General features: G+C 36.6%; 1 protein-coding gene across 1 annotated transcript in view; it reads right to left on the reverse strand.

The window, feature by feature from the left end:
- LOC140748014 (uncharacterized) overlaps positions 1-13,970 on the reverse strand; it is a 204,348-nt gene that overhangs the window by 50,035 nt on the left and 140,343 nt on the right. Inside the window, exons 5-6 of the mRNA XM_073080696.1 lie at positions 2,597-2,806; positions 750-878 (exon numbers count right to left, since the gene is read on the reverse strand). Of these exons, the coding sequence (XP_072936797.1) occupies positions 750-878; positions 2,597-2,806 (339 nt within the window). The remainder of the gene's footprint in view (positions 1-749; positions 879-2,596; positions 2,807-13,970) is intronic.

Consider the following 13,970-nt stretch of genomic DNA (forward strand, 5'->3'; position numbering starts at 1 on the left):
TCAAAATGTAAGTATTTAAGACATTGTAAAACAAGTTAATAATAAATTGCATTTTGCCCTTGTAGGTTTTTGTAACATTATTTTTTGTTAAGTACCTATTTACAATTCTTTTTTATAATATAGGAGTAACAGACGAGCACGCAGTCCACCTGATGGTAAGTGGCTACTGTCGCCCATGGATATCTGTAATCAACCCTAGATAGGATTAGATATTCCTACCTGAGGTCGGCCACAGATGCGCCGCTACCCATGAGGACTAAGCTGGAACGCCTCGGAAAAGTATGTCTCCCTTAACACACCCTACAAAACGGAACACGGCAGCGCCTAACACTGCTGTTATTAGGCAGAAATAGGCGTGGCGGTGGTGCCGCCGGAGTTGAACCACAAAGGGTTCTACCACTTTCATATGATATGATATTATGAAGTTACCATGAAGGTTGATGTTAAAAATTACTATACGTAGATAGGATGGGATGTAATGTATAAATGTTACTTTAAATAAAAGTTAACAATAAACTGTTATGCAAGTTTTACAGTTTGTAATGATACTTACCTATCTATGCAAAAATTACAATGGCTTTAAAATTCATCAAAGTTGTAATTTTAATGGAAAAAGTGATGTGAACATGCAAATGTAAATAATTACTTTTTATCAATTGAAACTAACCTTTTTGTATTTTTCCCAGAAAACTCTTTCATTTCATACCCACATCATACCAACGCTTTTTATAAAAAGGAAACAAGCTTACTTGGGCAGTAAAGTGGAGATGATTCGCTGGGCCTCTTCGGGAGGAGGTGGCGAGTGCGGAGACGGCGGGTCCGGCGGCGAGGGTTCCTCGCGTTCCTCCGTCGGTCGGAATCCCAGCGCGAACTTCGCTCTGGAATGTTGAAACATTTCATAAAAAAAAACTGTATCTCCTAAGATCAACGGCATAGTTACAACTTCAAATTAAGCGTTTTAGATTTAATTAATGTATAGATCTAAAACAGGATTAACATTTGTAACTCGTCTGTTACAACTGTTTTATAATTAGGTACATAATACCAAAGTACAAAATAAATTAAGCGGAGGAGGACTTGGACAAAGTCTTTCATTTTTAATGTTCATGTGGGTGTTAGATATTCGGCTTGCTTCGAGCATATTTTGATCTTTCACACCTACTCACTCGTTACGAAACGCCCTAAGCAATGGTGCCCTAAGCTTTGAAATAATATGCCAAAAATAATAGGTTGAATGAGTTACAAAATTAGTCATTTTTTTTGGTTCATCACTTAAATAAGCGATTATTTCTACTGATACTTTTGTCACTTTGCTTGCTAGAATACTTAGTGCATTTTAAGCAGAATATTTCACGGTAGTTCTTATAAAAAAATTAAATATCCTCTTATACAATCGTAAAATACCTTGTCCAACCGGACATAACTGCCGGATAAGTCCGAGCATCTGGGTTCCGCAAATATCTGATTTTGCGGCCGAATACCGGACGTCTTGGAACCCCTTGAATAGCGAATTTCCGAAGATTAAGCTAAGGATTATTTGACTGAATAAGGATATTGTAGGTATTATTTAACGTATCCTTTTTTATATTGAAGTAACAAACGAGTTTGCAACCCAACTAATGATAAGTGGACACACGCGCCCAAGGACGCTATAACTGATTCCATATAGAACGGACATTATACCCGAAGATGATCACAGTTGCGTCGCAACTCCTGAAGAGTAAAATGGTCTCATAATGTGTAAGTCAGCCGGCATCCATACTCTTCACCCAAACACAAGAACTACTTCACGTTAGGAATAAGTGTGGCAATATTACCACCACGGTTAACCCATTCCATTACCTTTCAGGATCATTTTTCGGATTCGGATTCGTTAAATTCTAATAAGGAAATATTTTTCAGCCTTTTGGCAACCAGCGAGGTTTTTTATCAACGGAAGCTTTAATGTAGGTAACACTTATTTTCTGCTGTTTTTAAGAATAATACAGAAGACTGTAATCATCGTTCTCAGAGTATGAACAGAAGCGAGCATTTCAGACGTTCACGTTTACTTTATAACCACATTAGCACATCTACTGCTAAAGGCCTTTCATGTTGCAGTACTGGAAATTCTTTAACGAAACCTATTTCCGATTCTTACGTACAGACTTTGGTCACCTTGGTTACGTTCATGCTCACGTATCCAACGTCCTCCGAGGTGTGTCCGGCGAGCGGCGAATCAACGGTGACGGACGTGGCGATCATTTTAGATGATATTTACGTGTTTTTTTTACAATGTAGGAGTAGCAAACGAGCATGCAGTCCACCTCATGGTAAGTGACTATTGCCTATGGACATGTGTAATCAACCTCAGGTAGGATTAGATATTTCTACCTGAGGTCGGCAAAAGATGCGCCGCTACCCCTGAGGTACTAAGCTGGAACGCCTCGGGAAAGTATGTCTCCGTTACCACTCCCTTCACACCAGAATACTGGAGTGTTTAACATGCTGTTATGAGGTAAAAATAGGTGTGGCGTTGGTGCCGTCGGAGTCGAACCACAAAGAGTTTACCACCTTTAAAACTTAATTCCCAACCACACTTTCAGACTGTGCTTACCTTCTGCCGTTCATGCTCATGTATCCATCGTCCTCCGAGGTGTGTCCGGCGAGCGGCGAGTCGTCGTCGGTGGCGGGGGTGGCGGGCGTGGCGGGCGTCGCCGGCGTGGCGGGCAGCGCGCGCGCCTCCAGCGACCGCGGCTCGCCCTCGTCGTACTCGCTCAGCACCTGGTCCAGCAGCTCCAGCGAACGCTGCACGTCGTCGCACCCGCTGGAATTGAGAGTATACTTTTGTAGACGTTTTCGGGAGTCGTATTTTAGGAGTCTTTGTGTCATGGATGCCAAAGTAGAACGATACCGAGGCGTGAAACAGCGTTCTACTAGTAATTTCATTTGGATGTCTGGTTGGCCCAAGGTCTAACCTGGAATTCTCAACGTGTCGGATCAGTTTGGTTCCCAATCTGCCGATACACTATATTTTACATACTTTTACAGTAATGAGGAGGTAGATCTATATTTTTATGCACAAATAAACATACCTACAGCGTATAAGCGCGTACTATCATAAAAGATCAAAAACCAAAATAGATGTTTTAACATTTTTTTAAAGTTTTTCTAATTTCACCGTCATCTAAGGCGTTAACTAAAAAGTGAACTATAAACTGGTTGCGACAGTGTAGCAAGTTATTTATGCAAAAGCAGTATTTTAATGATTGTCCTAAAATTAATTAAACTCCATGTGAAGATATCGTATTTGAACTTATTTCACAGTTGGACTGCAATATTCACACATTTAATTAAATCGCTACATAGATTGAGGTTAGACTTTTTTTTGCTATAAAACAGGTCAAACCTTGCAAGGCACTAGTTGCAATTTCGCGACATTTATATAAATCAACACGAACCTATTTTAGGTTACTTTCACGTTATTTATTTGTTTAATTACGTATTCTCCCTTTATTATGACATAAAGATTATTGTTCCCTCGTACGGAAAAGCTGTGGCAATGTTTTTGAATGTACAAGGATTTAGTTCAATGTAATGTAAAATGATTCCGGTAAGGTTGCGGCTTCGTAGCTGCTACGTGTTTACATTGTGTTATATTATATTGGCTTCTCGGGACGCGCTCATATTATATTAAATGTAATATCGTGTCTTTTGAACGCATATTGAAATCGCGGCGTTTACTTTTGTTATCGAAATTTATTGGTATGCGATCACTTATTTTTATGACAAACGGTGCTATGATGTTACTGGCAGGCGTATTACTTTCTGATATAGTAAAAGGATAAGGTGGCATGTTGTGGTGAGAGATACAATTATAAGAGGAGTTACAACTGTTTAAGAGGTAAGCAAAGCATCTGTCGTCGACTTCAGATAGGACTTTAATCCTATCTGGGGTTGACTATAGATGTCCATGGGCGACAGTGGCCATTTACTTCATGTGTAACATTGTTTTGCTACTTTATATTATAAAAAGGGCACGTGCTACTTGTGATATTATTATATCTAAATATATATGACTCAAAGGTGACTGACTGACATAGTGATCTATCAACGCACAGCCCAAACCACTGGACGGATCGGGCTGAAATTTGGCATGCAGGTAGATGTTATGACGTAGGCATCCGCTAAGAAAGAATTTTTAATCAATTCTACCCCCAAGGGGATAAAATAGAGGATGAAAATCGTAACGCGAGCGAAGCCGCGGGCAAAAGCTCGTTTTTTATAAAAATAAGAAACAAGTGGCATTAACATGTCAAGTGACACTGGCCGATTCCCGACCGCGGTCGATGTTGCTTAGAGAATGTAATTAATGATATTTATGATAACTAATTACTTTCCCTCTCTAGAGGTATACGTATTACCAATTATATTCTCTCGAGTTGTACATTTTAATCTTTAAAATATTTTACATATATGTTTATATTATATTCTAAAGTAGGTAACGAGATTACACTTGAAAGGTGGTAAAACGAGTGTGGTTTGACTATGGAGGTATTATCATCACCACTACTATTTCTAGCTTGAAGCTGTTCTTACGCATTGGTTGTAATGTGTGGGTGCTGGATGACTTACATATGTGGCGATCATCTTAGTCCTCAGGACTTGCAACGCATCGCGATCGGCTTCACGTGAAACCCCTATTCCAAATGAATTGTAACTGATGTATAGCCCGCGCCAAATTGCTAGTCCCCTCCGAATATAGAAACGAGTCGCGTCGCAATAGCAAATTGCAGATATTAGTGGGATGAAGAAAAAACGGGACCCTCTCGGTACCCGTCCACTGCCCGCTCTCGCCCACGGGTACATAGCTAAGTGTGCCCTTATGTTACGGAGTATATGCTAACTAAACCTGCGCGCAACAACTTCAAAGCGGACCAGCAGATTGGTGCGGATTATACAATGTTGGGAAATGGCCACAGGAGAACGAGAAAATAATCTATGAATTATAATAAAATAAAATTCACTCCAAAAAGATACTTTTTATTATATCGAATCATTGACAAGAATGACAAATCAGAAGAAGTAAAATATATGTTTTTCAGCTGCCAGCTTTATCATATACAACCTACTTGAATATTATACACTATGAGAGGCTTGGGTTTTTGCTATATTCCAACATACAATGTTAAAAAATATAACAACATCATAGCTGACATGATATCAACTCAACCGACTATTTACTCAAGTCATATACAAAAACAAACAACATGATTATAATCAAAAGCGACGTCAAGGAATTAATTAAGTAAATGAGTTTGACCAGCAAGTCTGTTTTCAAGAAAGAGCAATATCGAAATTAAGCAACTCTAGTCGCCAACTAATAGGAAATGCAAATTAATTTGCGAGAAACATAAACAAACGAGCTCTGGTCGAACCGATAATAATTCTGAAGGCATTACGGGGGCGACTGTTCAAAGCGAAATTTGGTTTCCTTATTGAATAAAATAAACAGCAACAACAATAATCTGGAGATATTTCGGTAATTCAATTATAAGTTTCAGTTGCCAATTTCTGTTTGAATATAGAGTAAAAATATAGTAGTAGTTATTACATAATATAATATTTTATAATGGTTTGCCAAAAAAATTGTCATATGTACCCAGAGTTATATGTACTTTTTGGCGTTTACAAAAATCATCTTTGGAATAAAAATCGTGTGGCAAAAATCCACAGTGACTATACACAAAATATGAATAATTGTCTCATAGCTTACTCCAAAAATCAGCAATATTTTTGAAGTTAAACTTCTTTTGGCGCTTTTGGGAAAATAGATGTAGGATCGGACGGAGTTGCACACGCCGACGTAACATATAATCTATTTGTAGTATTTACTTAATACATTCAATACATGAAAAAATATATATGACGCTCAAGAAGTGCAACTGCTTACGTGCTTAGATAAATAACTAAAAATATGTTTTATTACTTTAATTTGAAATTAACACTGTATTCACTTTGAATGTTCAATCAGTTTTCCATCTAGTTTATTACTTAGTCGACTTAATTCTGAACATAGAAATCAATACAACTAAAAGGTTACATAATTCGTCGAGGCGTTTGGAACGGAGTTCATTATAAGTATTTTAAAGGAAGTGTGTCCTCATTGGTGCAGAGTGGTTGTAGTGGCAGGCACAAAGCCACCCTTTCAAGAGAAGAGGCGCACGCTTTCACGCCGTCTCTCGATAAGCCCTCACCGCCTCAGAGCCGATGTTCTCCATTTTTCCAATACCTACACTACCATATCTACCATATCACATCTTTGAATCTATCTCAAAAACGCTCATCGCCAACGCTCTACCTCCTACTCTGTTTAGAAGCTGAAATGTCACGAACTAATTAAACCCGACTTTAATACTTTTATATTTATGAGAAAACTTGTTAATAATAATATGCAAATTACTAGAATTTCTTCGGGATTTTCGACTAAAGTCGAAACTGTCGCCTTAAGTACGTCTATAGCCGCGCAATATTGTTGAATTTTGTTTTGGGCTTAATTTTCGTTTAATTGGGCGTCATTAAATTTAAATTAATCTTTACAAACATAGGTACAATCAAAAGGGAATTTTGGATAGGTAAAAAAATCCAAACTTTGTTTTAGTAAAAACATATATAACTATTGGGTGCTCATTTTTAAATCACAGGTATTTAATTAAATAAGATGTAGTGTCCAGCTGTCGAAAAGTCGAACAGTGGTAAGATTATAGTCATCATTCGTTGTATGTACAGCCACTGGACTTATTCCTTCAGTCTCGGCCCGCATCGAGAGGATCATTAGCGTTCACCTCACTAATGATCTCGGTTCGAGCGCACCTTTCACCGAATACAGTTTCGTCTCGGCACAAACCACCAATGTTTCGATCAGTGTTCGGTTTGTTGACAAATGAAATATGGGCACTGTGTCGTACTATAGCACCACGCCGCGGTTTCACTTTAGAAGCTGACACAAGATGAATTAAAAAATTAATGATATGCCCGGTCATTACGTAGTTTTTGCGATTAGCTTCCATTTCCAATATTCTGCGATATTTGAATTAATGATTGTCCATTTTTTACATCTTATCCGTAGAATTTGTATTTCGTAATTTTTGTATTTAACGGACCAATCTATAAAAAATCCGATAGGAACATAATATTATATTTTATTATCTTTAGGAAACCTTGTGGCTAATACATAGTATAACATGAAATAACAATACAATAATAGCCATTTATAATTTTCCACATACAGGTTAATATTATATATTTCCACATACAATTGAATAATTTAATAAGAGTAAAAAGTCAGAAGACAACAAGTTAATAAAAATGAAAATGTGTTGATAAAGAAATAAGCTAGCTTAGATTTAAGTTGAGAATCGATTTAAGTTGAGTTTATACTTTAACTTATAACAGAAAATAATATACAGGTGTAACAAGTGACTATTTACTGCACTTGTTCCTTTTGCGATCTCAGTTGAGATTGAGACCTTCACAATGGTCACATCACTAATGATCCGTCCCTGTGCCTTTCACCAAACAATACACTGCTGTTACTTATTGCTCATTATTACCCTTCGATTTTATGGTCTTTCGGTCGATAACAGCTTATTGTTAACCTCCAAAGAGTGCAATTTATCCTCATTACGGCGTCTTCATTGATAACAGTTGTTTAATATGCAATTTGGCGTGCAATTCTCTAACAATAAATAAACAAACATCAAAATAAAAAATAATACATTTTGAAAACTTATAATGAGCATTACGAATTTATTACCCGTGAAACGTGGTGTTACCAGTCATAAAGACTTTGCCGAAATATTTTTTATTTCTCGTATACGCTCAAAAACTTCAAGTATTTTATGGTGAAAGTTGTTTTATGGCTGAAATTTTAAATGTTTTTCAGTTTACTTTTATAAGTAACGCTAGTTAGACCTCTTGTTTATGTTTTAAGTTCAGTGTATAAAATGTATTGACGAAGCCCAAATGCTGTAAAGACGAAAATAAGGAATTTTATACTTAATACGTAATAGTCTTTTGAACTAACTTTAAAAAAATAACAAGAGTTGAGCGTAAAATATTTTTATCAAATAAGATCATGAGTTGTTTTGTTACCCTTTAAATGAGAATATATAATTGCGGTAATACGTAGTGAAACGCAACTAAAATGTAGTGGTTATATTCTCTTTGTCGCAACTTTCAGTCTCTATGTTACCTTATATAATATATATGATACAAAGACCTAATAAAGCCTTCCCGTCTCTAGTAGGATATCCTAGCTATTTCAATTGAAAAGCGCTACATTGTTCATTTTACTTACTCCACAAAGTAGATTAAAAAGAATATATAAAAGTCCATGTAAGAAAATGTTACATTGTGAGTAATTTATAATTAACAATATTGTTCACAATTTCAAGTCTACTGTACCCTTAGTATGAGTTTTTACGTTTTAACAAAAACGACTGTTTTTGTATTTGTTTACGTATTTCCCATACATTTTCAATCAGTTCTGATACAGTCCGCTAGGGGCGCTGATCGGAAATGTATGGACAAATACGTAATCAAAAACGTAAAAACTCATACTAAGGGTACTGATAACAACAAAGTACAAGCCCTCGATAGAGTGTGAAGAAATTAAATTTTAATTCTTTCATGTCTGCAATAAAACTGAGCTGTTTCTGTAACAGCGCGCCGTTTCGCAGTACAGTCGATTGATTCCAAACGGCATGTAAATTTAAACATCACTATATTAAACGAGTTAGTTGGCGCCGAGCCTTCAATAGCGCGTGATAAATGGCGACACGTGTAATAAGCTTTCCCGCGCGACTTCAGCATCGAGCAGCAGGTATAGCTGGTGGAGGCTGCGAGTACGTATCCCGTATTGCATTGTATCGCCCGGGCTGCCACAAAGCAGAGCACTCAGCATGAGTGCCGCGGCGGGCGCGTGCCTGCCTTTGTTTTATTTCACCCACACTCCTTCGCTTTCGAAACTTTTAAGGGGGATTTCAAATTGCGTTTCTCTTTTTAACCTTAGCACGCTGATTAGTTGTTACACTTGTTACACATAGCGTTGCGTCTTCATTGCTTTATTAGGCCTAATTATCGTCCCACTGCGCACGTTTATCGCCCCATTACTCTACTTCAAAACACCGTGACTCATTTTAGTTAATTATGTACCTAATTAAAAAAAGTTGCGTAACAATGAGGACATGACATGGCTTGACTGTATGATCCGTAGGCCTACATCTTGATGCAGTGAGGTAGGCACTGTTTATGCGGAAATGAGTGCAGCGAGGCGGAAGTGTAAAGCGCCCCCCGGCACACCCCCGGGCGTCGACCCCCAGGCCCCAGCTACGCGAGCGACTGTATAGTATGTATCGCGGTGCCTTCCCGCACACACCCACACTGAATAGCGACGTCTTCTTACACGCAAGTGTTTCAAAGATCAATCAATCGACAGACGGTCACGACCGACTACCTCATATTCATCTAGGTAGGTAAAAAACGTAAACTTACGTATATTTACCGGCGATGCAATACAAACTGAGATTACCCGAATCCTTGAAAGTTTCTGTACAGACTACAGAATTCAGCTAGTTTTTAAAGTGCACAAAACTTTGCCAATTAAGCAGTTGAAGCTTAAAGTTTTATTGTTAGTCTGCTGTCTGGGTTAAAGATTGTGGGTTAGTAATATTCAGTAAAAATTTCTTCGACGTAACTTCCAAACTGTACTTGTAGTTATTTTAAGAGATCATTGTTACTTTCTTAATATAATTAAATCTTATACATTTTATTTTAATAACAACAATCTTAAAAAGTACCTCAACATAACTAAGTTTCCTATCCTTACATTTCCTACCTAGCTCTAGAAACTTATTTGTACTCGTAGTTAGCGAAATATTAAATGTATCCATATGGAGTCTAAATTTCACCGTAGTCAGTTCTAGTTATCTAACACAGTTATCTTTAATTGAAATAAACCCCTAGAACAGGCGTGTTAAGGTTTTTTCAAACAAGGCAGTTATTTAAAAAAAACTGTTCATGTTCTTTCAGGCAATATGGAGCATGAGTTTTAGAGCACGATCGGGGTTAAGTTTACTTTCTGAAGAAAGTTTCGGTGTAACAAGAAACTCTTTGTCATTAATTTTACACGCGTGGATACACCCAGAACGAAATAACTTTAGTAATAATACTTTCAGTGTTCCGGCGGTAATATTGAGCGTAGAAAATAAACACGCAACTTTTGTGATCGCAATTTAGCGGGCAGTCCGCAGTGGATTAGCTAAATGCTGCGTGAAAATCCATGTGATAAATATAGGTCAATGTTTATTTTCTTTTCTTTCTACAACTTGCTGGCGCCTTAACCCGCGTTTGATGTCGGATATTTAAAAATAGCTTTTCAAAAATTTTAAAAGACTGATTTGGTTGGTAAATACAGAGCAATTTTTAAGATTATAAAAATATACGTGGCAAACTTTTTTGTTTATAATATGAGAATAATCTCATAGCTTTTTAAATATGACGAAAAATGTGTAGGTATAAAGTTTGTAAGAAGTAAGGTGACATTAAAATCTACGGGACCCATCTATAAATGTCTCTAACCAATTGGAAAACGAATTGGAGTTCTAGTCACAGATGTTTTAGTCCCATAGGACTATGGTGGTTGCATTTCTTTGTATTGCAGTACCTTTACCACAATTCTTAACCCTTTAAACAAGAATACAGGTGAAAAAACCTTATATTTTTTCTCTGAAATACGTTATGTCTGTTAAGTCAATATAGGAACTTTGAAATTATCATAGCATTCGTTTACCATTTGCTAATTTAGCTTAAATATTAACATATAATTTTTTAATCGTTTGGTTTGATTGATGTATTTTTATTTATTTCTAATCACACCTTTGACGCTACCAAAATTCCATGTAAATACAATAATTATAACGAGAGCCAGTAATTTTTGAAAATGGATGGTAAGAAGCCAAGAAAATGCTTTCCCGGTCGATACAAAACAGGCTTATGTAATTACGACGACGACACAAAACAATTCCGTTCAAATGGGGTATAAAGCTTCCGAAGGGTATCTTATGTATTTCCGCATTGCTTACAGTCGAACTTTCACGGGGTTCATGAACGCAATGTCTTGGATGGTATCCAATAGGGGATGCCAACAGGGTGAGTTCACTGGTCACTATATTTCCTTTTGCTACATTTTTCACTTTTTACAACACACATAAAGTAACAAACAAATGTTTTTTTTTGTGTTTGGTTGCTGCTGTCACCCTTATTACGTCACACTTCTGGGCACGGGGTTTTCCCCTTCACCGGAAAAGACCTGAACCGTACTTCACCATACTACTCCTATTGGGGTTATAGGAGTCTTTTACATGCTTAACTAACATTAAATCTCAAACCCCTGTGATATATTACACGGGCTTGTGTTCCTCATTGTTAACAAGTAGATCGAACAGGAACATTAGGATTTTACTTTTAATGTCCCGTGATTTGCAAGATCACAAGTGCAGAAGATTTGAGATGTTCACTACATCAGTATTTATTCGGGGTCCTACGACGCCTAATCAATCCAATTTTGAAGTCAACAGCACCCCCGCAGGGAAACAATAAAAATATAAATTGTAGATAAAAAAGTGTGATTCAATTCACATAGTAAAATTTATAAGGCACATATTTTATGATATGCAGCCGATAATTAATCACTGCACTATATTAAGCGATAACCTTTCCAACCTTTGTTTTTTACTCATCTCGATTTTTATTATCTTGGAACATATTCCACAATTTTATTGTAGATACGAGGGCAAATCCCGCCTTTATTTATAGTCCGTCTAACTCTAATAAAAATACTTCTATTGGTTTTGCTTCATAATAAATGAAAAGACAAAAACTAAAGGTTTATTAGTCGCTGTGAAACGGAACGTGCGCGAATGTTTTTTCTTTATAATTTAGCAAACAGAACTTCTTCAGACGTCCCTTATTTGGTGTCTGCGAAGCTGCGAACCTTTGAGGGAGTTGGCAAATGTTGTGCTGAACGGGAACAAAGGGAACGTGCCAGATTTATAACATCAAAACAAAAGGACGCCCTCCCAATCTGTGTAGATTTTGCCTAAAGTGATCGAGTAAAGAGAAAATTTAATACGTTTACATATATTTCCGTAGGTATATGGTTTGTACTAGTACCAAATAATTTATATTTTTATAAAGATTTTAAAATCTGTTTTGTTATTATGGTGCCGAAGAGTTGTTTTCAATTGTCAGAGATCGAATAATTTACTTATAGGATAGAAACAAAAATATATTTTTTTTAGTATTTTAGTTGCTTAATAGCATGAATATACTCTATTTATTTTCTTTAATAATTTAGTGTGATTGTCCCAATGAGTGTCCCATTTTAAGGCACTATAGAAAATTAAAAAAACAAACTAACCACTGTGTATTTTTAAAATTGATCAGATGTACTTAGACAGCTCTTAACGGTAAATCTTATCGGTCCTTCCCGTAGCGGAAGGAAACGTCGAGGGCACGCCAATAAGCGCGGCGACAACACCTCGCCCCAACCAAACAAGCTAAGCAATTCCGCTCACACTAGGGATGGGGATCTGAGATCGATTAATCGAAGAATCGATCTTTTTGAATCGATCTTTTTTGACCCAAAAGATCCATTGTTTTAATCGGAGTAATGGATCGATTCAGTGAATCGATCTTTCATTCTAGACAATCGAAATTTAATCTTTTTGAAATTGATTAAATATTTAAAACATGTGTTATAAACTTTTTTTACTGACGTATTCGTATTACAGTGTTTATTTGGTCCTTTTTTTCGTTATCTTCGTTCTCTTTAGCTGAAAAGATTGAAGATAGATTTTTGGAGAATCGATTCTTTGGGCCTCGATTATTTTTGAATCGATTCACACTTCGATTCGAATCGAATCAAGAATCGATCTTTTTCGGAAAGAATCACCATCCCTACAACACACTCGGTAAGGTCCACAGTCCAAATAAGCCCCACTATTATCGGCTGCAACGGCTTAAAGCAATTTTGCGAGTCAATATTGACTTTTCAACTCGTACTGCGATGGGTTGTTTAGAAATAAATCAACCCAAGACCAACTGTAGGGCACCTGAGCATAGCCGTTTTTATTAATTTTACATCTTTTAAATAATTCACACTGTTAAGCGATATGTTAAGCATTATACTAAATCATGCTGTCACCATAACATTATTGTAGTGACTATTAAGTTTTCGGATAATACTTTAGTAATTAAGAATGCAATATCTACACAAAAAATATTATGTTTATATACAATATCGAAACACAAGATTTTTTTCTATTTTTTTTTTAATTACCTGTTTATATGGAATTATCTTGGGAAAGGCTGAATTTGTTATAGCAGACTATTTGGGAGACCATAGTTTGTTTTTCTAGAAAATGTCCAGAGTACCAGCGTAAAAATTGAAAACAAAACAATACAAACAAACATACAAAAATTACGCAGGTGACGCTGCTTGGGAATCTCGTTTAACTTAAAATAATCATGAGTACAGTGTTAGTCTGGAAATGGAGGTGTTAATTAAGCAATTAGCTCAGGTCTAGCCATTCCAGCTCAATGTCGAGCAGGACGAATTGCTCGTTAAGAAATTATAGTGGCCAAGCGACCTCCGAGGGCTTTTAGCAGGTTCCGGTAATTTACGGCGTTTGATCCACGTCTAAATGTATATAGGTATAATTGTCTAAGAATTTTCCCACTGCCGGGTCTTCTCTCAGACTGGGATACAGGGAATACTTAATTACGCTGGCCAAGTGCAGATTGGTAGATTTCACACATCTGTGAAAACTTTTTAATATAAATCTCAGGGATTTAGGTTTTTTCAGAAATTTTCCAGTCACCAAGCAAGTTATAATTAATTTCTTATACGAATATAACTTCGAAAGGAG

Source organism: Epargyreus clarus, unplaced genomic scaffold, assembly GCF_041222505.1.
Source record: "Epargyreus clarus isolate Ecla_fem2 unplaced genomic scaffold, WU_Ecla_fem_2.2 ptg000015l, whole genome shotgun sequence".
Lineage (NCBI taxonomy): Eukaryota > Metazoa > Arthropoda > Insecta > Lepidoptera > Hesperiidae > Epargyreus > Epargyreus clarus.